Below are 24639 nucleotides of genomic sequence, written 5' to 3'. Positions count from 1 at the left end.
TTTGATTTCACAGAAGTGTGATTGACTTGGAGTTACATTGTGTTGTGTTTAAGGGAACACTTAAACAACACAATGTAACTCCAAGTCAATCACACTTCTGTGAAATCAAACTGTCCACTTAGGAAGCAACACTGATTGACAATAAAATTCACATGCTGTTGTGCAAATGGAATAGACAACAGGTGGAAATTATAGGCAATTAGCAAGACACCCCCAATAAAGGAGTGGTTCTGCAGGTGGTGACCACAGACCACTTCTCAGTTCCTATGCTTCCTGGCTGATGTTTTGGTCACTTTTGAATGCTGGCGGTGCTTTCATTCTAGTGGTAGCATGAGACGGAGTCTACAACCCACACAAGTGGCTCAGGTAGTGCAGCTCATCCAGGATGGCACATAAATGCGAGCTGTGGCAAAAAGGTTTGCTGTGTCTGTCAGCGTAGTGTCCAGAGCATGGAGGCGCTATCAGGAGACAGGCCAGTACATCAGGAGACGTGGAGGAGGCCGTAGGAGGGCAACAACCCAGCAGCAGGACCGCTACCTCCACCTTTGTGCAAGGAGGAGCACTGCCAGAGCCCTGCAAAATGACCTCCAACAGGCCACAAATGTGCATGTGTCTGCTCAAACGGTCAGAAACAGACTCCATGAGGGCCAGAGGTCCACAGGTGGGGGTTGTGCTTACAGCCCAACACTGTCCAGGAAGTTTTTCATTTGCCAGAGAACACCAAGAGTGGCAAATTCGCCACTGGTGCCCTGTGCTCTTCACAGATGAAAGCAGGTTCACACTGAGCACATGTGACAGACGTGACAGTCTGGAGATGCCGTGGAGAACGTTCTGCTGCCTGCAACGTCCTCCAGCATGACCGGTTTGGCGGTGGGTCAGTCATGGTGTGGGGTGGCATTTCTTTGGGGGGCCGCACAGCCCTCCATGTGCTCGCCAGAAGTAGCCTAACTGCCATTAGGTACCGAGATGAGATCCTCAGACCCCTTGTGAGACCATATGCTGGTGCGGTTGGCCCTGGGTTCCTCCTAATGCAAGATAATGCTAGACCTCATGTGGCTGGAGTGTGTCAGCAGTTCCTGGAAGAGGAAGGCATTGATGCTATGGAGTGGCCCGCCCGTTCCCCAGACCTGAATCCAATTGAGCACATCTGGGACATCATGTCTCGCTCCATCCACCAACGCCACGTTGCACCACAGACTGTCCAGGAGTTGGTGGATGCTTTAGTCCAGGTCTGGGAGGAGATCCCTCAGGAGACCATCCGCCACCTCATCAGGAGCATGCCCAGGTGTCGTAGGGAGGTCATACAGGCACGTGGAGGCCACACACACTACTGAGCCTCATTTTGACTTGTTTTAAGGACATTACATCAAAGTTGGATCAGCCTGTAATGTGGTTTTCCACTTTAATTTTGAGTGTGACTCCAAATCCAGACCTCCATGGGTTGATAAATTTGATTTCCATTGATCATTTTTGTTGTCAGCACATTGAACTATGTAAAGAAAAAAGTATTTAATAAGAATATTTAATTCATTCAGATCTCGGATGTGTTATTTTAGTGTTCCCTTTATTTTTCTGAGCAGTGCATTTACACAGGACACGACAAGACGAGGACACAGGACGTCTGACTGCAATGCCATCTTGGGGAAGAAGAAAAATGCACAATTAATACACAATTTCTCCCAATACTTGAGTCCCCTAACATGGGGGGGGAATTTATGTTCAAAAAGTAAAAGTAAAAAACGGTTCACTCTATTTGGATTAAAATACCCTCCAAATGAAAGCTGAAAGTCTGCACTTTATCCTCAGTTATTGTATCACTTCACATCCAAAGTGCTGGAGTACAGTCAAAACGACAACAAATGTGTCAATGTCCCAATAATTTTGGAACACACACACACCCATTCAAAAGTTTGGGGTCACTTAGAAATGTCCTTGTTTTTTTTAAAGAAAAGCAAATTTTTTGTCCATTTAAAATAACATCAAATTGATCAGAAATACAGTGTAGACATTGTTAATGTTGTAAATGACTGTTGTAGCTGGAAACGGCAGATTTTTTTAATGGAATATCTACATAGGTGTACAGAGGCCCATTATCAGCAACCATCACTCCTGTGTTCCAATGGCATGTGTGTGAGCTAATCCAAGTTTATCATTTTAAAAGGCAAATTTTAATTTTAAAAGGCTAATTGATCATTAGAAAACCCTTTTGCAATTATGTTAGAAAGGCTGAAAACTGTTGTCCTGATTAAAGAAGCAATAAAACTGGGCTTCTTTAGACTAGTTGAGTATCTGGAGCATCAGCATTTGTGGGTTTGATTACAGGCTCAAAATGGCCAGAAACAAGACCTTTCTTCTGAAACTTGTCAGCCTATTCTTGGTTTGAGAAATGAAGGCTATTCCATGTGAGAAATTGCCAAGAAACTGAAGATCTCATCACGCTGTGTACTACTCCCTTCAAAAGAACAGTGTAAACTGGACCTAACCAGAATAGAAAAATGAGTGGGAGGCCACGGTGCACAACTGAGCAAGAGGGCAAGTACATTAGGATATCTAATTTGAGAAACAGATGCCTCACAAGTCCTCAACTGGCAGCTTCATTAAATAGTACCCGCAAAACACCAGTCTCAACGTCAACAGCGAAGAGGCGACTCCAGAATGCTGGCCTTCTAAACAGAGTTCCCCTGTCCAGTGTCTGTGTTCTTATGCCCATCTTAATCTTTTATTTTAATTGGCCAGTCTGAGATATGGCTTTTTCCTTGCAACTCTGCCAAGAAGGCCAGCATCCCAGAGTCTCAAGAAATAGGACCTGATGGCTCTCTACTTAGTACTCAGCATAAGGCCCCGTAATAGACTAGTGTCTGGACCAGTGGGTGTACTTGTTCATCAAGCTGCTACAGGAGATAGGGGCCTTTCTGACTCAGACAAAGCTACTTACTCTTACAGCAATAAGAGATGTGTGCCACTTTCATGTGTGTATTATATTTTCCCTCACAAAGGGTGGGCACTCTTTATGTAGATGATGTAGGACACGCCAATGTTTATTTTTTCACTCATAGAAAACATCCCATTACATTCAGTTGCCTTACATAGAAAAGCCCTGAGGAGTGTACACATATCAATTGTCAACGCGTTTTACATATGTTAGTGTGCAAAAATGTTTGATAACGTAGTCAACCACTCGCCAATAAACCCATTGTGAAAAAGTACTGGAAGCAAAAACGGTGGAACTTTTTATTTTATTTTTACCTAATACAGTATCTAAGGAGGCTTTCACACCCAATTGTTTGAGCGGTTTTTCCCGATTAAATTTGTACCATGGTGCGGTTCGCTGCAGGCGAGAATGCAGTCCAGACCAAACACAGGAAAATAACCAGAGTCGCGCAGTATTAATGGTTGTTTGACTGCGACCATTTGATGAAATCCACGCAGCATCATAACTTTGTATTTCTGAAACATTCTCTGAGTAGCAGCGCATTTATGAGCGCATCCGATGCAGATTAGTGGAGAGGGCTATACTATGGAACACCGTTTGGGTCTTTGCGTGTCAAAAAAAGATACATAAGCTTGTTGACCAATCAGGACCTGAATATGACTGCACGTCACATACATTTAACGCGTTCATAATTTTTGTACGTAGTTATTACACTATCACTCATATGTCACAATGATTCATCGATACGTATGCTATGATGCTGGTAAAGTTGTCTCGCGCACCTACAGTGCTGGTCATAAAAAAGCTAGCTAGCTCATGGATGCAAACAATGTTCTTCCCCAAAAACATAGCAAAACGACAATCTGTCATCTAAAATAACCCTAATTTATAAGACCGTTCTTATTTGATTAACGGTGGTCAGACCTATCTATGTGAAGCTAGCCACAATAGTAGACTTTGCGGTTAGCCTTCAAAATAAAAGTGTAATTGACAGTGATGCAAATGAATACAAATAGTAGAATTATGACATAATTGAACAGATCATGCTAAACGAGGTTGAAATGTTATATAAAATCAACAAAAGACAATCTGTTTAATTCACACTGGATTTAGAATAGAATTGCAATTTAGAATTGCATTAGGGGCATACTTATTTCACTGTACAGCATTTAAAAATAATTATATATATTTAAAAATAATTATATATATATATTTAAAAATAATTATATATATATATTTAAAAATAATTATATATATATATTTAAAAATAATTATATATATATATTTAAAAATAATTATATATATAAAAATAATTATATATATATATATATATATAATATATATATATATATATCCTTTATTTAATTAGGCAAGTCAGGATGGCCTAGGAACAGTGGGTTAACTGCCTTGTTCAGGGGCAGAACGACAGATTTAAAAAAATAACTTTGTAGCTTAGGGAATCGGTTACTGGCCCAACACTGTAACCACTAGGCTTACCTATGGACTGTGGATCAATGACATGGAGTATCAGTCTACTCAGTGACACCCAGAGAACATTAGTGTCGTTGCTCTTATTGTGGGACTCTGAAAGAACTGTGAATTGAGCCACATTTATTGTCAACCTGTGTGTATTGAACACTATTCCAGAGGAAAAACAAGTCTGATAACTCTGAGGAGGACATTGGAGGAAAATATCTTGGGTATTGGGTAGACTGGGGCGGCAGGGTAGCCTAGTGGTTAGAGCGGTGGACTTGTAACCGGAAGGTTACAAGTTCAAACCCCTGAGCTGACAAGGTACAAATCTGTCGTTCTGCCCCTGAACAGGCAGTTAACCCACTGTTCCTAGGCCGTCATTGAAAATAAGAATTTGTTCTTAACTGACTTGCCTAGTTAAATAAAGGTCAAATAAACTGATACCCCATTTCATTGATCCCCACTCCTTAGGTAAAGCTGTACAGTGCAATATGAATGTCAATACACACAATAGGCTGACTGGGGAGGTGATTTCAGTCACAGTCCCACGATAAGAGCTACAACGCTAATATTTGTGTAAACTCTTCACAGTTGTCTGTGGGTGTCACCATGTAGACTGGTAACCCATTTCATTGCTTCACATTATCTAGTCTAAATAAGGCAGGATTCCACCAATTGTAACCTTCTGCATCACTTTCAAAAAGGCAAACCGCAAATTCCACTATTGTGCCTAATCGTTATTGTGGCTAGCTTCACAACACAACCCGGTCTGGTCGAGCATCATGAAGCTAGCTGGCTGCTTATAGCGTTAGCATTGGGCAATAGGGTTTAGTAGCTGGCTAGCTATTTCTTTTCGTGAACTGAAGAATACCAGAAGTTGCGGTCCAACAGAACATTCTGCAATTAAACTGTGTTATTTGATGTAACAAATACTCAAACTCTGATTCGAACTGTAGATCAAAACCCTTATTGGCAAGTAGCTCAAAGGGGATTGGCTACGGACCATGTTCCTTTGTTTGTTTAGTTAGATCACTTGTCAGGACTTTCACTTGTGTCTTTCAGCAGCCCCAAATACCCCAGCTACATGCTGATGCTGTTGTATTTTCAATCATTTCTAATCAGCCTGGTTATTCTTTTGTGGGTATGTGGCTCTCTGTAGGGACGTGTGGGTTCAGGTTACCGGACCTTAGACAGCAGTGATCGGAAGTTCTCCAACTCTCTGATGCTGGTTGAAATCCTGAAAAACAAAATGTAAACCTTTTATTTACACAATGAAGTTCCTGTATGAAATGGGTTTGAGTAGAGTTAAGAGTGGTTGAAAGTTAAAAGAATTGGGGGGGTCATATAGATTTTATGTTGATTTGAACTTTTCTAGTATATCTAATTCTATGCCAGGAACTATTGTACCTTCCAAAGGCATTGAGGAGAGACACTATCTCTTGGCGACTGAGCTGGAAAGTGAGCCGGGCGCTGCTGGATTTGGGCAGAGCCTCGATCTGTCGCTCGGAAAACAAGATCTTCAGGGCTGTGCCTAACCCCTGAGTCTGCATGGAGTGAGAGTGTATACTTAGCATTCATAACGACCTAAGTCACCTCAATCCCTCTACATTGGTCAAGGTGTCTACAATACAATATTACCTCACTAACTAAAGTAGATCTTTGTATCACCAAAATAAAATGTCTGAGCAGTCAAATATCACACAAAGAGTTAAGAGGACTCTCCTGGTCACTCGCCTGTAGTTTGCCCCAGAGCCTGCACTTAAAGCAGCCCACACAGTCCATGATCCTGGAGATGTTGCGGAAGGTCAGCCTGAAATCCTCCTGATGTCAATGAAAAGAAAGAGCAATTACAACAGAAAGAGAAGCACAGATCGTGGTTTAGTAGTTTCAACAGACATGACTACATAACGTCCATAGAGTTCAATGTGTTCTAAGAGTACTATACTGTAGGCCTATAGCATACTTACCTTGAGATTGGCAGCTTCCTCCTTATTCCCAGCAAACAGAGACGTCTCGTCAAAGTGCAAAGGGAAAGACCTGAGGGGTGTTAGAGTTTTTCACTGCGATGATACAACACAAGCAGGTACCTTTTAGAGTACATCAGCTTTTATGCAGCACTTTGAAATATCAGCTGATGTAAGAAGGGCTATATAAATACATTTGATTTGATGTAATATGCATATACATTATTTATGAAGCATATATGGAGTGCTTATTAAGACTGCATGAATATAGTACATTTATCATCAACTAGATTCAGCTGCGGGCCGATTCTTTCTTGAGCACATGTTCGGGGGGGCCGGAAAATAATTTCTAGATTGCAAATTGACCGCAAGAAGCCAAACCGATATGTTTGACTAAAACAATCATTTCAAACCTTGCTTACATTTGTATATGATCATGCGTCTCGATTATGAGTGAGAACACTTGGGAACAGATTTCTTGAATGAAAATCACTTGAAACTGATTTCCTGTTGTTTTTACAGTCCAACAAAAATTTTACAAAAATGTTACAAAAACCACCCGTGGGCAAAATTCAGTCCACCAGATTTTTTTATTTTACCAGGCAAGTCAGTTAAGAACACATTATTATTTTCCATGACGGCCTAGGAACAGTGGGTTAACTGCCTGTTCAAGGGCAGAACGACAGATTTTGTACCTTGTCAGCTCGGGGATTTGAACTTGCAACCTTTCGGTTACTAGTCCAATGCTCTAACCACTAGGCTACCCTGCCGCCCCTGGTGAACTCTGCTATAGTATGACTTTGTTTGTTTAACATGGTGTATCAATATACTGTTAATTCATCTGGACCGTGACCAAATACATATTTATACATTCTGCTTAGTGTTTAATATAATTGGATTGACCCAGTAATTCTTTGCCTGCAGTACACTCACTTGGCCACCTGGAGGAGCTCTAGGAGCACGCGTTTGTGTTGTCGGTCCTGGGTGGATTGGCCAGTGTACAGCTGGAAGGAGGGGCGCTGGAGAAGAGGCAGGACTTTGGCCAGGGCACGCAGCTCGATCAGGTAGAGGAAGTAGAGGTTGCGCAGCCTCTTTGGGCCCTCGCCGTTGGTCAGCTGGGCATCGAAACGTTGTTGGAACTCAGAGACATTGTGACCCCACTTCTTCTGGAACCAGTTGTCTGAGAGGGAGGAGGAAGGAGGTGAGACTTTGGCCCTGTCCAGAAACAACCACTGGCCCATACCCCTTGGACACTTGTAGAGATCTGAGAGGATTTGATTTAATGAGTATATTGCCACCTTGCCCTCTGATAAGATGTAAGCAAGCCTGTCCAATCCTCTCAGATCTATCTGTCTAGGGGGCAGGGGGTTGGGGCTAGCAGATGTTTCTGTGCAGGTTCTTTGATACACCCCTCATCAATGGACATATTGTAATACATATTCCCATTGCAGATATAAAGAGCTGAAAAGTAAATATGGTATAGGCATAACAGTTAATCTGGGCAACATGCAACTCCATCGAACATCTTTGGGATGAATTGGAACGCCGACTGCGAGCCAGGCTTAAATCGCCCAACATCAGTGCACGACCTCACTAATGCTCTTGTGGCTGTGGAAGCAAGTCCCAGCAGCAATGTTCCAACATCTAGTGGAAAGTCTTCCAAGAAGAGTAGAGGCTGTTATAGCAGCAAAGGGGGGACCAACTCCATATTAATGCCCATGATTTTGTAATGAGATTCTCAACAAGCAGGTGTCCACATACTTTTGGTCATGTAGTGTACCAACCAGCTTCCTCTTTGTGTGTGTGTGTGTGTGTGTGTGTGTGTGTGAGAGAGAGAGACTCACCATCTAGGAGGTACCGGGCACTCAGGTGTATGTTGATGCTAGAGTGGAGCCCAGAGACGAGCCTAAAGAAAGCCCTCTTTTCCACACACTGGCCTGGGAGGATATCGGGGATGGTAGACAACCAAGGCTCATTGGTCAGTCAACCTAGCAACCTGTGCTGGCTCCAATATTTTATTTTCTCATTGTCCTTTTCTAGCACGTTAACCAAGACAGCTCGGCACAGAACAATAGTGTGAAAGGGGTAAATATGTATCAGAACATTGTGCTTCAAGATATTCATAGGACAATGAGGGTACATCATTGATTTACATTTTATTAATTTAGCAGACGCTCTTATCCAGAGTAATTAGCGTTAAGTGCCTTGATCAGGGGCACATTGGCAGATTTTTCACCTTGTCGGCTCTGGGATTCGAACCTCTCTAACTGCTAGGCTACTTGGTCAATGTTACAAGTGTTCTACTGCTTACCATCCAGCCAACTGTAAAATGTCTTCCCTGCAAAAACATGAGATTATTCATTTTATGGGATACTCATTGAGCTCAACAAACAAACATTCCATGGTCCAAAATAACTATAATTGTAAACATGATCCTTACCGTCAGTTCCTGTGGGTGGAAAGAAACAATAAAAGATCAATGAAAATCTTTGGTTGCAACACAAAATATATATTGTATATTCTTGACACTTAGATCAATTTGAATTTATTCTTTAAAGCTAATTATTGCATTTGAAGATTATGGAATTACTACAGTGGGTAAATCAGGTGGACTTACCACTGTAAGATGCCATAGGATTTAGAGGTCGCTTCACAGTGTATGGTCTGAGGAAAATCATATTGTAGCCTACTGTTAACATCCAAAATCTAAAGTGGCAACTGATTCACATCCAAGGGAAGCATTTATTAACATTTATAAGCATTACAACTCATAAGCATGTATGACATGCATAAAGCATTTCTAATTACTTATTCATGAAAGTTATTATAAAGTGTAACTAAGCCTTACTTGAAGCAGTTCTCCTCATAGATGCTGTTCCAGATTTGCCAGGCCTCGTGCCCCTTGTATCCAGTGAAGCGCTCTGGATTTAGCAGTAGATCCACGTACTGGGAATCAGGAGACTCCTCATCTTAGAATAAACAGCGTATGAATGAACCTTCATAAAGAGGATGAGTCTGTTGCATCTATTCTACCATACTGCAGCCTACTACAGGATACTGTAGCCTACAGCACAAGAGGATGCTAAGAGGATGGACGATTTAACATCCCTCTTGAATGAAAGGCTGTTGCCTCAGGCACAAATAATGTTAAGTCTAGCTGTCCTTCACAGATATTTGGACGAGTTTAACATTCAAAATATTTAAATTCGACAAAATCCTTCACTGAGAAGAGAACATGTTTGGCTTACTTACCATCAATCACACAGAATCGCTCTGCCTCGTCATCATGCTTGTTCCATTCCAGGAGGGCCTGTCTGGTCTCCTTACTGCACAGAGAAACAACCACAGGGATGTCAAGTTATTGATCCAACACAAGAGATGAAGTAGTATCGCCCCAATTTTGTAATATCCAATTGCGATCTTGTCTCATAGCTGCAACTCCTTAATGGTCTCGGGAGAGACGAAGGTCGAGTCATGCGTCCTCCGAAACATGACCGCCAAACAGCGCTTCTTAACACCCGCCGGCTTAACCAGGAAGCCAGCTGCACCAATGTGCCGGAGGAAACACCGTTCAACTGATGACCGGAGGTCAGCCTGCAGGCGCCCGGCGCTGCTAGAGCGCGATAAGGCAAGTAAAACCCCCTGGCCAAACCCTCCCCCAACCCAGACAACTCTGAGCCAATTGTGTGCTGCCCTAAGGGACTTCCGGTCACGGCCGGTTGTGACACAACCTGGGATCGAACCCAGGTCTGTATTGATGCCTCAAGCACTGCAATGCAGTGCCTTAGACCGCTGCACCACTCGTAAGGCCCAGCGCATTTTTATTTGATGAGCGCCATTTAGGTTAGGCTATTTGAACGAGAAACCTGATGCATGATGTAAAAAGTGTCCGTTTATTCACATTATCATACATTTTATATCCAGTCTGTAGGCTACAGAAAAGACCACATAGGACAGATTATATCTGCTACATGTTTTATGTTCGATTATGTTTTTGATGAAACGTTGGTAGAGTGCCGCAGCGATTAGTCTGTCCAACAGCACCCTGGAGTGGCACGCTGGGAATGGACAAGCAAAATATTTTGCGCCCCTGCCTTTGACAAAGTTGGCACTGTTTATCACAGAGCGTCATCAGTGCTCACCTTGAAAGCCCATATGCTTTTTGAGAGAAATTGTCATTGTTTTTGGGAAGAATTATGTGAGGTTTTATTTGTTGTTGGAGGTGCGTCTTGGTCAGTTTAGCTCAGAAAATGCCACCCTCGTCAATCTGCCGCCATGGGTGGCCGCCTAATCCTGCCTAATGCTACATCAGACTTGGCATAGAACTCGTACCTTACCTGAGGGAGCTGTCCACTGCTCCAAGCGTCTCAGCCTTCTCACACTCCTGGTTGTTTGCTTCAGCCGAGTACTACACGCATACACACACAAACATTGTTCAAATGTTTTAGCACATTTACAGTTGAAGTCCGAAGTTAACATACATTTAAACTGAGTTTTTCACAATTCCTGACATTTAATCCTAGTAAAAAATCCCTGTCTTAGATCAGTTAGGCTCACTACTTTATTTTAAGAAAGTGAAATGTCAGAATAATAGTAGAGAGAATGATTTATTTCAGCATTTATTTCTTTCATCATATTCACAGTGGGTCAAAAGTTTACATACACTCAATTAGTATTTGGTAGCATTGCCTTTAAATTGTTTAACTTGGGTCAAACGTTTTGGGTAGCCTTCCACAAGCTTCCCACAATAAGTTGGGTGAATTTTGGCCCATTCCTCCTGACAGAGCTGGTGTAACTGAGTCCGCTTTGTAGGACTCCTTGCTCGCACACGCTTTTTCAGTTCTGCCCACAAATCTTCTATAGGATTGAGGTCAGGGCTTTGTGATGGCCACTCCAATACCTTGACTTTGTTGTCCATAAGCCATTTTGCCACAACTTTGGAAGTATGCTTGGGGTCATTGTCCATTTGGAAGACCCATTTGCAACCAAGCTTGAACTTTAACTGATGTCTTGAGATGTTGTTTCAATATATCCACATCATTTTCATGATGCCATCTATTTTGTGAAGTGCACCAGTCCCTCCTGCAGCAAATCACCCCCACAACATGATGCTGCCACCCCTATTCTTTACGGTTGGGATTGTGTTCTTCAGTTTGCAAGCCTCCCCCTTTTTCCTTTAAACAGTTATATTTTTGTTTCATCAGACCAGATGACATTTCTCCAAAAAGTACGATCTTTGTCCCCATGTGCAGTTGAAAACCGTAGTCTGGCTTTTTTATGGTGGTTTTGGAGCAGTGGCCTCTTCCTTGCTGAGCGGCCTTTCAGGTTATGTCTATATAGGACTCATTTTACTGTGGATATACATACTGTAGATACTTTGTACCTGTTTCCTCCAGCATCTTCACAAGGTCCTTTGCTGTTGTTCTGGGATTGATTTGCACTTTTCGCACCAAAGTACGTTCATCTCTAGAAGACAGAACACGTCTCCTTCCTGAGCAGAGTGAATTTTCTGGAATTCTCCAAGCTGTTTAAAGGCACAGTCAACTTAGTGTATGTAAACTTCTGACCCACAGGAATTGTGATACAGTGAAATAATTTGTCTGTAAACAATTGATGGAAAAATCGCTTGTGTCATGCACAAAGTAGATGTCCTTACCAACTTGCCAAAACTATAATTTGTTAACAAGACATTTGTGGAGTGTTTGAAAAATGAGTTTTAATGACTCTAACCTAAGTGTATGTAAACTTCCGACTTCAACTGTAAATGGCCTAAGTGCACTACAGTAGCTATGTGATATGACCCTCATTTCAAATAATTCCCCTTCATAAAGTTCTTAATCATATTACCTTATTGTGATGGCCATTTGTTTTGATTCCCTCTGGAACCTCATTCTGTGGAACATGAGTACAATCTTAAAAGGTCACCTATGTAGCTTTATGGGCGACCTGACCATATATATATATATATATATATGAGAGTTTTAGAGCCGTCATTCTCATTGAAAGCAAGTCTAATAAGCAGTAGATCCGTTCTATTGCTATGCACTCAACTTATATGAATCCTTATTTGATCAGTGACAGAGGTAGGCCAACGTTAGAAAGATACTCACTGGTGGACATGGGATCACGGCACAGTTATTTTGCCCACAGAGGCCACTGTCTGTCCAGAATGGACATGGCTTATTCAGGTTCACCTAAAGAACGGCGTAGAGATTTAGAGATAGATATTTTATCATGATATACTGTAGTTGGGACACATGAAGTGACAGGTGTGAAGTCTGACTTGCCTTATAAAACCTGAAATAGTCGGACTCAAGCAGCTTCTGAAGTTTGGGGAAGAGTCGCTCATTGTTGAAGGCATCAATTGTCTCCACATCACAAGCGCAGTCATCCAAGCTACCGGTCACCTGTGATAACAAAAGAAAGTGTACTTCATGAACTGTAAGCCTACTTCAACTGTAGGGCCTATAATTAAAACTTTGATCTGAAAACAGTTTGCCATAGGGTGGAGAGAAATTTTTGCATTTTTATGTATCTGATCGAGAGTGACTAACAAAAGCAACTAGTCAGTAATTCGATCATGATTACAAGTTTAGATAGCTGGCTAGACCAATCTAAAAACATTTTGCCTGACATGGGGTAATTGACCACATAAAAAAATTGCACCTTGTGTATTCTACTATTTCAAAGGAAAATTCTACCCAAAAATGATATTTTGGCATTTGTTTCATTAGTCCATTATTGACATAGTCCCGAAATGTTTAGCTTATCAGCAATAAAGTTTAAGATATTTAAATTTCAAAATACCATTACGTATTTTGGAAAATGCAACATCATAATGATGCAAAATAGTTTTTGGGGTGGAGTTTCCCTTTAACTCTTGATTGATCAGTTGCCCATCCCAGTCATAAACAAATGTGACCCGATTCAGGAAACTAGGCGTATGTCACAAGTCACGACTTCACAGGAGAGCCATTTGAAAGTAAAAAATATTGTTTTACCAAAATGTTTTTTGGCAGAAATTCCTTCTTGAACATGTGAACTTTCATGTTCCTTAATAACAAACATTTATGCCATCTGTAAATACGAATAAAGTTGTTTAAAATTACGAGCCTTGTTGGTTTAGCCAAAGAAAAAGTCAGGAACCTTCCGGTTAGCCATGATTGGCTGAGATAATGAGTGGGCTGGACATGCCGAGAGATGAGTTTCAGATTGTTCTGCGATGTAGCATCTTGTGTCTATAAAAGGAGCTGCTCGTTTAGTGTAGATAATATTTTCTACTCCAGTTTTTTTCTAAAGATATAATGTTAGCCATGGAGAACTGCAAATATATTGCTACTGCTCTCAATTACATTGCGGCCCTGAATTTCAGGCGCTAACGACAAAGGTCAGTTGGATAAAGGTGGACTACTTTCTGGAGGACGATCGTGCCTCTCTGAATCAGACGATGAGGAAATCCCAGATTTCTGTCAAAACATTTTAATTGAAGAAGACATTGTAGAGTCTTCTGATGACGGTGATGGGGAAGAAACGGCGATCAACAGGGTTGTTGTTTCACGGAAGAAGTTGACCGAGTTTTGAAATCAGTGGAACACAACGGGCCAAACAAGCAGTGCAAACTAAATGAAAATGACACAGGACGTCTTATTTAATGAAAGTGGTTGCAGTGTGCTGTGAAGCTTTCATCCATGTATACGGGTAAGAATCTAGCTAAAGTTTCAGATAGTATACGTTTCTAATTTTGTCAGAAAGTTGCTGTTAGCTAGCCAGCTGTAGTTCGATAGCTGGCTTGCTAGCTAATGTTAACATTGAACCTGATTTATTTGGTTAACTTTAGCTATGACAATCGGTTTGTATTGCTAGTAACGTTACTCTATGGATTGGGATTATAGTACATTTTTTTGCTTGCTGACGTGACATGTCGAAACAAAAGACCAAGTTAAATCAAATCAAATGTTATTTGTCACATACACATGGTTAGCAGATGTTAATGCGAGTGTAGCGAAATGCTTGTGCTTCTAGTTCCGACAATGCAGTAATAACCAACAAGTAATCTAGCTAACAATTCCAAAACTACTACCTTATAGACACAAGTGTAAGGGGATAAAGAATATTTACATAAAGATATATGAGTGAGTGATGGTACAGAGCGGCATAGGCAAGATACAGTAGATGGTATTGAGTGCAGTATATACAGTGCCTTGCGAAAGTATTTGGCCCCCTTGAACTTTGCGACCTTTTGCCACATTTCAGGCTTCAAACATAAAGATATAAAACTATTTTTTTTGTGAAGAATCAACAACAAGTGGGACACAATCATGAAGTGGAACGACATTTATTGGATATTTCAAACTTTTTTAACAAATCAAAAACTGAAAAATTGGACGTGCAAAATTATTCAGCCCCTTTACTTTCAGTGCAGCAAACTCTCTCCAGAAGTTCAGTGAGGATCTCTGAATGATCCAATGTTGACCTAAATGACTAATGATGATAAATACAATCCATCTGTGTGTAATCAAGTCTCCGTATAAATGCACCTGCACTGTGATAGTCTCAGAGGTCCGTTAAAAGCGCAGAGAGCATCATGAAGAACAAGGAACACACCAGGCAGGTCCGAGATACTGTTGTGAAGAAGTTTAAAGCCGGATTTGGATACAAAAAGATTTCCCAAGCTTTAAACATCCCAAGGAGCACTATGCAAGCGATAATATTGAAATGGAAGGAGTATCAGACCACTGCAAATCTACCAAGACCTGGCCGTCCCTCTAAACTTTCAGCTCATACAAGGAGAAGACTGATCAGAGATGCAGCCAAGAGGCCCATGATCACTCTGGATGAACTGCAGAGATCTACAGCTGAGGTGGGAGACTCTGTCCATAGGACAACAATCAGTCGTATATTGCACAAATCTGGCCTTTATGGAAGAGTGGCAAGAAGAAAGCCATTTCTTAAAGATATCCATAAAAAGTGTTGTTTAAAGTTTGCCACAAGCCACCTGGGAGACACACCAAACATGTGGAAGAAGGTGCTCTGGTCAGATGAAACCAAAATTGAACTTTTTGGCAACAATGCAAAACGTTATGTTTGGCGTAAAAGCAACACAGCTCATCACTCTGAACACACCATCCCCACTGTCAAACATGGTGGTGGCAGCATCATGGTTTGGGCCTGCTTTTCTTCAGTAGGGACAGGGAAGATGGTTAAAATTGATGGGAAGATGGATGGAGCCAAATACAGGACCATTCTGGAAGAAAACCTGATGGAGTCTGCAAAAGACCTGAGACTGGGACGGAGATTTGTCTTCCAACAAGACAATGATCCAAAACATAAAGCAAAATCTACAATGGAATGGTTCAAAAATAAACATATCCAGGTGTTAGAATGGCAAGTCAAAGTCCAGACCTGAATCCAATCGAGAATCTGTGGAAAGAACTGAAAACTGCTGTTCACAAATGCTCTCCATCCAACCTCACTGAGCTCGAGCTGTTTTGCAAGGAGGAATGGGAAAAAATGTCAGTCTCTCGATGTGCAAAACTGATAGAGACATACCCCAAGCGACTTACAGCTGTAATCGCAGCAAAAGGTGGCGCTACAAAGTATTAACTTAAGGGGGCTGAATAATTTTGCACTCCCAATTTTTCAGTTTTTGATTTGTTAAAAAAGTTTGAAATATCCAATAAATGTCGTTCCACTTCATGATTGTGTCCCACTTGTTGTTGATTCTTCACAAAAAAATAGTTTTATATCTTTATGTTTGAAGCCTGAAATGTGGCAAAAGGTCGCAAAGTTCAAGGGGGCCGAATACTTTCGCAAGGCACTGTACATATGAGATGAGTATGTAAACAAAGTGGCATAGTTAGTGGCTAGTGATACATGTATTACATAAAGATGCAGTAGATGATAGAGTACAGTATATACATATACATATGAGATGAATAATGTAGGGTATGTAAAGCTTGCTGTTAGTGATGTTTTCTCAGAATGCCATTTCACATTACTAGTTATAGCCTAATGTCAGCTAGCTAACATTAACCAAATAAATTAGGTTCAATGTTAACTCTAGCTATGACAATCAGTTTCTATTGCTAGTAATGTTACTTTATGGGTTGGGATTATTATTTTTTAGCTAATGTTACATGTCTAAACAAAAGATCCCAAGTTAAAGCTTACTGTGAGCTAGCTAACATTAGATGGCTGGCTTGATTGCTAACATTCATTTACGTGTATGAAGTGTGTGTAACATTAGTGAGGTTCTCTCAGAATGCCATTTCACATCTATTGTATAATAATGCAAAAATATTTGTATCTGGAATTTGTCTTTCAACATCAGTAGAACACACCGGACTCTCCTCCACCAGTCATACAAGGAGAATGGTCTAATGCCTCCCATCATAAAGAGAGCTGGCCCAAGAAAGCAAAGGCAGCAGCGCAGTCATCAACTACATGCACCATTTCTTCACCAACTATTGAGTTGGGGAAACAAGTCTGGTCATGAATTGTGATAACTGCAGTGGCCAAAACAAGAACAGGTTTGTGCTCGGATATTGAGCCTGGCGGACCATGCTCAAACTCCACCAGTCTGGACCTTGACTTCCAGATCACAGGCCATACCAAGTTTGCCCCCGGCTGGTGCTTCAGTCTCATCAAGCAGCGCTTCTGAAAGACAAAAGTGAACACTTTGTCTGAGATTGCTGGTGTTGTGAAGAACAGCACTGTGACAGGGGTCAACATCCCACAGCTGGCTGGACTGGAGGATGCTACGGTGCTGGTGGAAAGCTATGACTTGTTACACGTGGTCTTACAGACGGTATAACACCTGACTCCGTACTTCAGGCCGCTGCCACAGATCAAGCTGTACCAGCAATTCAGGTCCAAATCATTTTGATGGCATTGTATGAGGTTATTCTTCTTATTTAAACATGGGCGGTGAATTGATGTTGTGCAGGGTTGTAATGTTTTCAGATTTTTTTGTTTGTTATTATTCCATTTTACAGCTTCGATGTTCTGGAGACTGGTGTTGTCGCCAATAAGTGTTCGGAACTGTCAGGACCAGGTTTCAGCTGCTGCACAATGCTGATATCCTTCCTCACATAGATGGTATACCTGTACATGCACCACCTGGACTGGACACAGCTAAACAAACGTATCTTTATGAGAAGATGAGGGAGTTTTACGACAAAGAGGCTATGGACATCACATACCCTGCACCAATGTCAAGGGCAGGACAGAAACAGGCTCTCCGAATATAGATTCCCTTGTTCATGCGTGGTTCAGACGGACCAGTCATCAGCACTATCTGCAGTGAATCTATTCAAATGACTCTCTCCTAACACACACACACACGCCATACTTTGCTGCTACTATTTATTATCCTGCTGCTCAGCCATTTTACCCCTGATTGTATGCATATAACTAAACTCAGCAAAAAACAATGACGACCCTTTTTCAGGACCCTGTCTTTCAAAGATAATTTGTAAAAATCAAAATAACTTCACAGATCTTCATTGTAAACTGTTTAAAACACTGTTGCCCATGCTTGTTCAATGAACCATAAACAATTAATGAACATGCACCTGTGGAACGGTTATTAAGACACTAACAACTTACAGACGGTAGGCAATTCATGTCACAGTTATGAAAACTGAGGACACTAAAGTAGCCTTTCTACTGACTCTGAAAAACACCAAAAGAAAGATGCCCAGGGACCCTGCTCATCTGCGTGAACATGCCTTAGTGATGCTGCAAGGAGGCATGAGTACTGCAGATGTGGCCAGGGCAATAAATTGCATTATTCATACTGTGAGATGCCTAAGACAGCGCTACAGGACAGACAGCTGATCATCCTTGCAGTGGCAGACCACGTGTAACAACACCTGCACAGGGTCGGTACATCCAAACATCACACATGCGGGACAGGTACAGGATGGCAACAACAACTGCCTGAGTTACACCAGGAATGCATTATCCCTCCATCAGTGCTCAGACTGTCCACAATAGGCTGAGCCAGGCTGGACTGAGGGCTTGTAGGCCTGCTGTAAGGCATGTCCTCACCAGACATCACCGGCAACAATGCCGCCTATGGGCACAAACCCACCATCGCTGGACCAGACAGGACTGGCAAAAAGTGCTCTTCACTGATGACTTGCGGTTTTGTCTCACCAGGGGTGATGGTCGGATTTGCGTTTATCGTCGAAGGAATGAGCATTACACCGAGGCCTGTACTCTGGAGCGGGATCGATTTGGAGGTGGAGGATCCTTCATGGTCTGGGGCGGTGTGTCACAGCATCATCGGACTGAGCTTGTTCTTATTGTAGGCAATCTCAACGCTGTGCGATACAGGGAAAACATCCTTCTCCCGCATGTGGTACCCTTCCTGCATGCTCATCCTGACATGACCAGCATGTCAATGCCACCAGCCATACTGCTCGTTCTGTGCATGATTTCCTGCAAGACAGGAATGTTAGTGTTCTGCCATGGCCAGCGAACAGCGAACAGCCCGGATCTCAATCCCATTGAGCACGTCTGGGACCTGTTGGATCGGAGAGTGAGGGCTAGGGCCATTCCCCCCAGAAATGTCCGGGAACTTGCAGGTGCCTTGGTGGAAGAGTGGGGTAACATCTCACAGCAGGAACTGGCCAATCTGGTGCAGTCCACGAGTAGATGCAATGCAGTACTCAATGCAGCTGTTGGCCACACCAGATACTGACTGTTAGTTTTGATTTTGACTCCCCCTTTGTTCAGGGACACAATATTCAATTTCTGTTAGTCACCATCTGTTGAACTTGTTAAGTTTATGTCTCAGTTATCGAATCTTATGTTCATTCAAATATTTACACGTTAAGTTTGCTGAAAATAAACGCAGTTGACAGTGAGAGGACGTTTCTTTTTTTGCTGAGTTTACATTGTCTATCACTGATATCGTTATTGATATTGTACATACTGTATATTATTTTAACACTATCTATTTCTGATTTTGCTACTATGCAAGTAAACATTTGGCTGTACCGTTTACACCTTCTGTAGAGACCCATCCACTTAGCAATATAATTGATGTGTGGTCGTAACAGGATTTTGTGACATACCACAACAATATGTGACTGTATCAAGTATTCACCACATAAATATATGGTGTATCCATCTGTTTATGTACTGTACATGTGCACCTCGCTCAGTTTTCAATTCAGGTAGCATGGCCTTAACTTTCAGCATGTATGAAATACTAAATGTGTGTGTATCAGTATATAAAGTATGCTAATGTACTGGTGTGAAGGCATTTGGGCAGTGGTCAAAAGTACTTAAGTAGTACTTTACAGTATTTTTACTTCAGTATTTTTGGGGGGGTATCTGTACATTACTTTACTATTTCTATTTTTGGAAACTTTTATTTCATAGTCTGTTTGTTCCCACACTCGGGATTCTGAATCTCTATTGGTTACAAAGACTGTTGGCCTCCCATCCTATTCTAACCACCTCTCGCCAGCTTTGTATTCATGTTACCTGATGAAATTGCTGTACAATATGATCTTGTTGCCATCTGATGCACATTCAGATGTCTGGATTTTTTGCACATTAACACTAGAAGCTTATTACCTAAAATGGATCAATTGAAAGTGTGGGTTCACAGCTCCAATCAAGATGTGTTGGTCATTACTGAGATGTGGCTAAGGAAGCGTGTTTTGAATACTGATGTTAACCTTTCTGGTTATAACCTTTATTCGGCAAGACAGCTCTTCCAAAGGTGGGGGAGTGGCAATCTTTAGTGCTCGGTTGTCTCCACCAAGTCTGTCCCCAAACAATTTGATTTGCTGGTTTTAAGCATTAAACTTTCAAAATACCTCTTTGTTGACTGTTGCTAGGTGCTATTGTTCTCCATCAGCACTGGCCTGTACCCTAAGCTCTCTCTTGGCCTCTTACACTAAGTCTGAATTTGTCCTGCTAGGTGACCAAAACTGGGATATGCTTAAACCTCCTGACGAAGTCCTAAAGCAATGGGACTCCATAAATCTTTCTCAGATTATCACCAATCCCACAAGGTATGACTCCCAACAACCAGAAAAGGCTACTCTCCTCGATGTTATCCTCACAAATAATCCTGATAGGTATCAATCTGGTATTTTCTGTAATAACCTTAGTGATCACTATTTTAAATTGGTATAGAATCAGCTAAATTTGTTATACTCACTGCTTTAGCACACTCTGCCAACCCGGATGTCTTAGCGGTGTCTGAATCCTGGCTTAGGAAAACCACCAAAAACCCTGAAATCTCCATGGCTAACTAGAACATTTTCCGCCAAGATAGAACTGCCAAAGAGGGCGGTGTTGCAATGCCTGCAGAGTTCTGTATTACTATCCAAGTCTGTACCCAAACAATTCGAGCTTCTACTTCTAACAATTCACCTTTCCAGAAACAAGTCTCTCACTGTTGCCACTTGCTATAGACCTCCCTCTGCCCCCAGCTGTGCCCTCGATACCATATGTGAATTGTTTGCCCCCCATCTATCTTCAGAGCTCGTGCTACTAGGTGATCTAAACTGGGACATGCTTAACACCCCGGCCATCCTACAATCTAAGCTTGATGCCCTCAATCTCACACAAATTATCAATGAACCTACCAGGTACAACTCCAAATCCGGAAACACGGGCACCCTCATATATGTCATGCTAACTAACTCGCCCTCCAAATACATCTCGGCTGTTTTCAATCAAGATCACTGCCTGCATTCGTAATGGGTCCGCGACCAAACGACCATGCCTCATAACTGTCAAACGCTCCCTAAAACACTTCTGCGAGCAGGCCTTTCTAATCGACCTGGCCGGGGTATCATGGAATGACATTGACCTCATCCCGTCAGTAGATGATGCCTGGCTATTCTTTAAAAGTGCCTTCCTCACCATCTTAAATAAGCGTGCCACAGTCAAAAAACTTAGAGCTAGGAATAGTCCTTGGTTCACTCCAGACCTGTCAGCCCTTGACCAGCACAAAAACATCCTGTGGCGTTCTGCATTAGCATCGAATAGCCCCCGTGATATGCAACTTTTCAGGGACGTTAGGAACAAATATACACAGGCAGTTAGGAAAGCTAAGGCTAGCTTTATCAAACAGAATTTAGCATCCTGTAATACTAAATTCAAAAAAGTTCTGGGACACTGTAAAGTCCATGGAGAATAAGAGCACCTCCTCCCAGCTGCCCACTGCTCTGAGGCTAGGAAACACGGTCACCACCGATAAATCCACTATAACTGAGAATTTTAAAAAGCATTTCTCTACAGCTGGCCATGCTTTCCACCTGGCTACCCCAGTCAACTGCCCGGCATCCTCCACAGCAACCCGCCAAAGCCCCCACCATTTCTCCTTCACCCAAATCCAGATAGCTGATGTTCTGAAAGAGCTGCAAAATGTGGACCCCTACAAATCAGCCGGGCTAGACAATCTGGACCCTCTCTTTCTAAATGTATCTGCAGAAATTGTTGCAACCCCTATTACTAGCCTGTTCAACCTCTTTTTCGTATCGTCTGAGATTCCCAAAGATTGGAAAGCTGCCACGGTCATCCCCCTCTTCAAAGGGGTGACACTCTAGACCCAAACTGCTACAGACCTAAATCTATCCTGCCCTGTCTTTCTAAGGTCTTCGAAAGCCAAGTCAACAAACAGATTACCGACCATTTTGAATCCGACCGTACCTTCTCCGCTATGCAATCTGGTTTCAGAGCTGGTCATGGGTGCATCTCAGCCATGCTCAAGGTTCTAAACGACATCATAACCGCCATAGATAAGAGACACTACTGTGCAGCCGTATTCATCGACCTGGCCAAGGCTTTCGACTCTGTCAATCACCACATTCTTACTGGCAGACTCAACAGCCTTGGTTTCTCAAATGATTGCCTCGCCTGGTTTACCTACTACTTCTCAGACATTCAGCAACTACTTCTCAGAGTTCAGTGTGTCAAATCGGAGGGCCTGTTGTCCAGGCCTCTGGCAGTTTCTATGGGGGTGCCACAGGATTCAATCCTCGGGCCGACTCTCTTCTCTGTATACATCAATGATGTTGCTCTTGCTGCTGGTGATTCTCTGATACTCCTCTACGCAGATGACACCATTCTGTATACTTCTGGCCCCTCTTTAGACACTGTGTTAACTAACCTCCAGACGACCTTCAATGCCATACAACTCTCCTTCATTGGCCTCCAACTGCTCTTAAATGCAAGTAAAACTAAATGCATGTTATTCATCCGATCACTGCCCGCACCTACTCGCCCATCCAGCATCACTACTCTGGATGGCTCTGACTTAGAATACGTGGACAACTACAAATACCTAGGTGTCTGGTTAGACTGTAAACTCTCCTTCCAGACTCACATTAAGCCAATCCAATCCAAAATTCAATCTAGAATCGGCATCCTATATCGCAATAAAGCATCCATCACTCATGCTGCCAAACATACCCTCGTAAAACTGACCATCCTCGACTTCGGTGATATCATCTATAAAATAGCCTCCAAGACTCTACTCAACAAACTGGATGCAGTCTATCACAGTGCCATTCGTTCTGTCACCAAAGCCCCATACACTACCAACCATTGCGCCCTGTACACTCTCGTTGGTTGGCCCTCGCTTCATACTCGTCGCCAAACCCACTGGCTACAGGTTATCTACAAATCTTTGCTAGGTAAAGCCCTGCCTTATTTCAGCTCACTGGTCAGAATAGCAGCACCCACTCGTAGCACATGCTCCAGCAGGTATATCTCACTGGTCACCCCCAAAGCCAATTCCTCCTTTGGTTGTCTTTCCTCCCAGTTCTCTGCTGCCAATGACTAGAACGAACTGCAAAAATCTCTGAAGCTGGAGACTCATATCTCCCTCACTAGCTTCCCTACTGCATCTGATCTGGCAAACTCACTAAACACAAACACTTTGTTTGTAAATTATGTCTGAGTGCTGGAGTGTGCCCCTGAATACCTGTCAATAATTTATAAAAATAGAAAATTGTGCAGTCTGATTCAATAAGGAATTTCAAATGATTTATACATTTACTCAAGTATGACAATTGAGTACTTTTTCCACCACAGGATGTGGCTGGGGGTTATAGCATTTCTTTCACATGACCCATCAATTTAGACAAGAGTGTCTGGGTAAGTGTCATCGAATATTTTTATCTGGACACACTACCTGGAATATTTTCTTATTGTAGGCTACTACCACTTTTAGTCTTACCTACACTACACAATGTTTAGCACATGGCCTCATGTGAATCCTTAAAGAGATGGGTGGGGCTGGCTTAAGAGGGTGTGAACAATGCTGAATGGGTGTAGACAAAGGAGAGCTCTCCAGTAGGTACCAAACATTCTAAGGCCATTTTCTCAAAAGTGAGTTTATAAGTGTATCAACATACAAAGCACAATTACGTTCCCATTGTTTCAAAAAATTATACATTTTGTAGCTCTGAGTCTCTACTTTTATCCAATGTAAACAAAGCAATTTCAAATGTTGCTACATAAGACCGAATCCAGGTGAGTCACATTTTTAAGTTAAACATTGTTTACAGCGACTCTGAACAACAAAACCTAATGGAGGCATATAACCTATTTTAGGTTATTATATAGTAAGACAGTAGTTGTACCAGCTCATTGATAAGTTATATTCCTCAAGAATCAATGGGTAGGTTAGAAATTGAAAATATCCCAGAATGTGTTATAAAAGTTTCCGAGGCATTCGTCATAGTGCAACAAATATCAAACCAATAGAAATGTCTAGTAGACGGTAGCAAAATATTAGTAGCCGAAGAGCATTGATTACCTGGCAGAAACACCCGTGCGCGGCAGAGCTCGAGCTTGACACCTGGAGGTAATACATCGAAAGAACACCCAGAAAAACATACCGCTTCATTTGGTTGCAAATAGTTGTAATTCAACACTTTTAAAAGTTAAGAGATTGAAGCCAAACGTTGCCTTTTAATTCGGAGGAAAATGCTCCAGTCACACCGAGGTAAGGGTATGTATGATTCATCAAGAGATTTATCCCATGCTCATAAGCAGATATGTTTTATATAATGACGAGACGCTCATGTCTCCGCCCTAACAATGAGAGTCATTGTCCCAAAGGCTGAAAGGCACACTACAAGTTAAGTTCCAAAAATAAGCCCATTAGAAACGCATTGGGTTGATTTTGGCTAGAATTAAATATCTCACTTCGCCTCTTCCGCTCTGTTATGAGCAATTGACAGCGTTTGGTAGACGCTTTTAGCATTGGTTATCCGTGGAAGTTTGAATATT

At 42.0% G+C, this 24639-nt stretch overlaps 1 protein-coding gene across 1 annotated transcript; it reads right to left on the bottom strand.

Annotated features, from left to right (window-relative positions):
* Window positions 1-1545: 1545 nt before the first annotated feature.
* ero1a (endoplasmic reticulum oxidoreductase 1 alpha) lies at window positions 1546-24614 on the bottom strand. The gene is made up of 17 exons (XM_020500813.2): window positions 24164-24614; window positions 12657-12776; window positions 12480-12563; window positions 12217-12261; window positions 10707-10777; window positions 9622-9695; window positions 9218-9338; window positions 8987-9033; window positions 8810-8818; window positions 8681-8707; window positions 8214-8306; window positions 7303-7549; window positions 6373-6442; window positions 6140-6226; window positions 5813-5949; window positions 5591-5642; window positions 1546-1637 (listed from the first exon to the last, which is right to left on the bottom strand). Exons 1-17 carry the CDS (start codon window positions 24251-24253, stop codon window positions 1548-1550), a joined length of 1464 nt encoding a protein of 487 aa, XP_020356402.2. The 5' UTR covers window positions 24254-24614; the 3' UTR covers window positions 1546-1547.
* Between the last annotated feature and the right edge of the window lie 25 nt (window positions 24615-24639).

This window comes from Oncorhynchus kisutch, linkage group LG14 (assembly GCF_002021735.2).
Source record: "Oncorhynchus kisutch isolate 150728-3 linkage group LG14, Okis_V2, whole genome shotgun sequence".
Lineage (NCBI taxonomy): Eukaryota > Metazoa > Chordata > Actinopteri > Salmoniformes > Salmonidae > Oncorhynchus > Oncorhynchus kisutch.
This window is presented reverse-complemented; position numbering and strand designations above follow the sequence as displayed.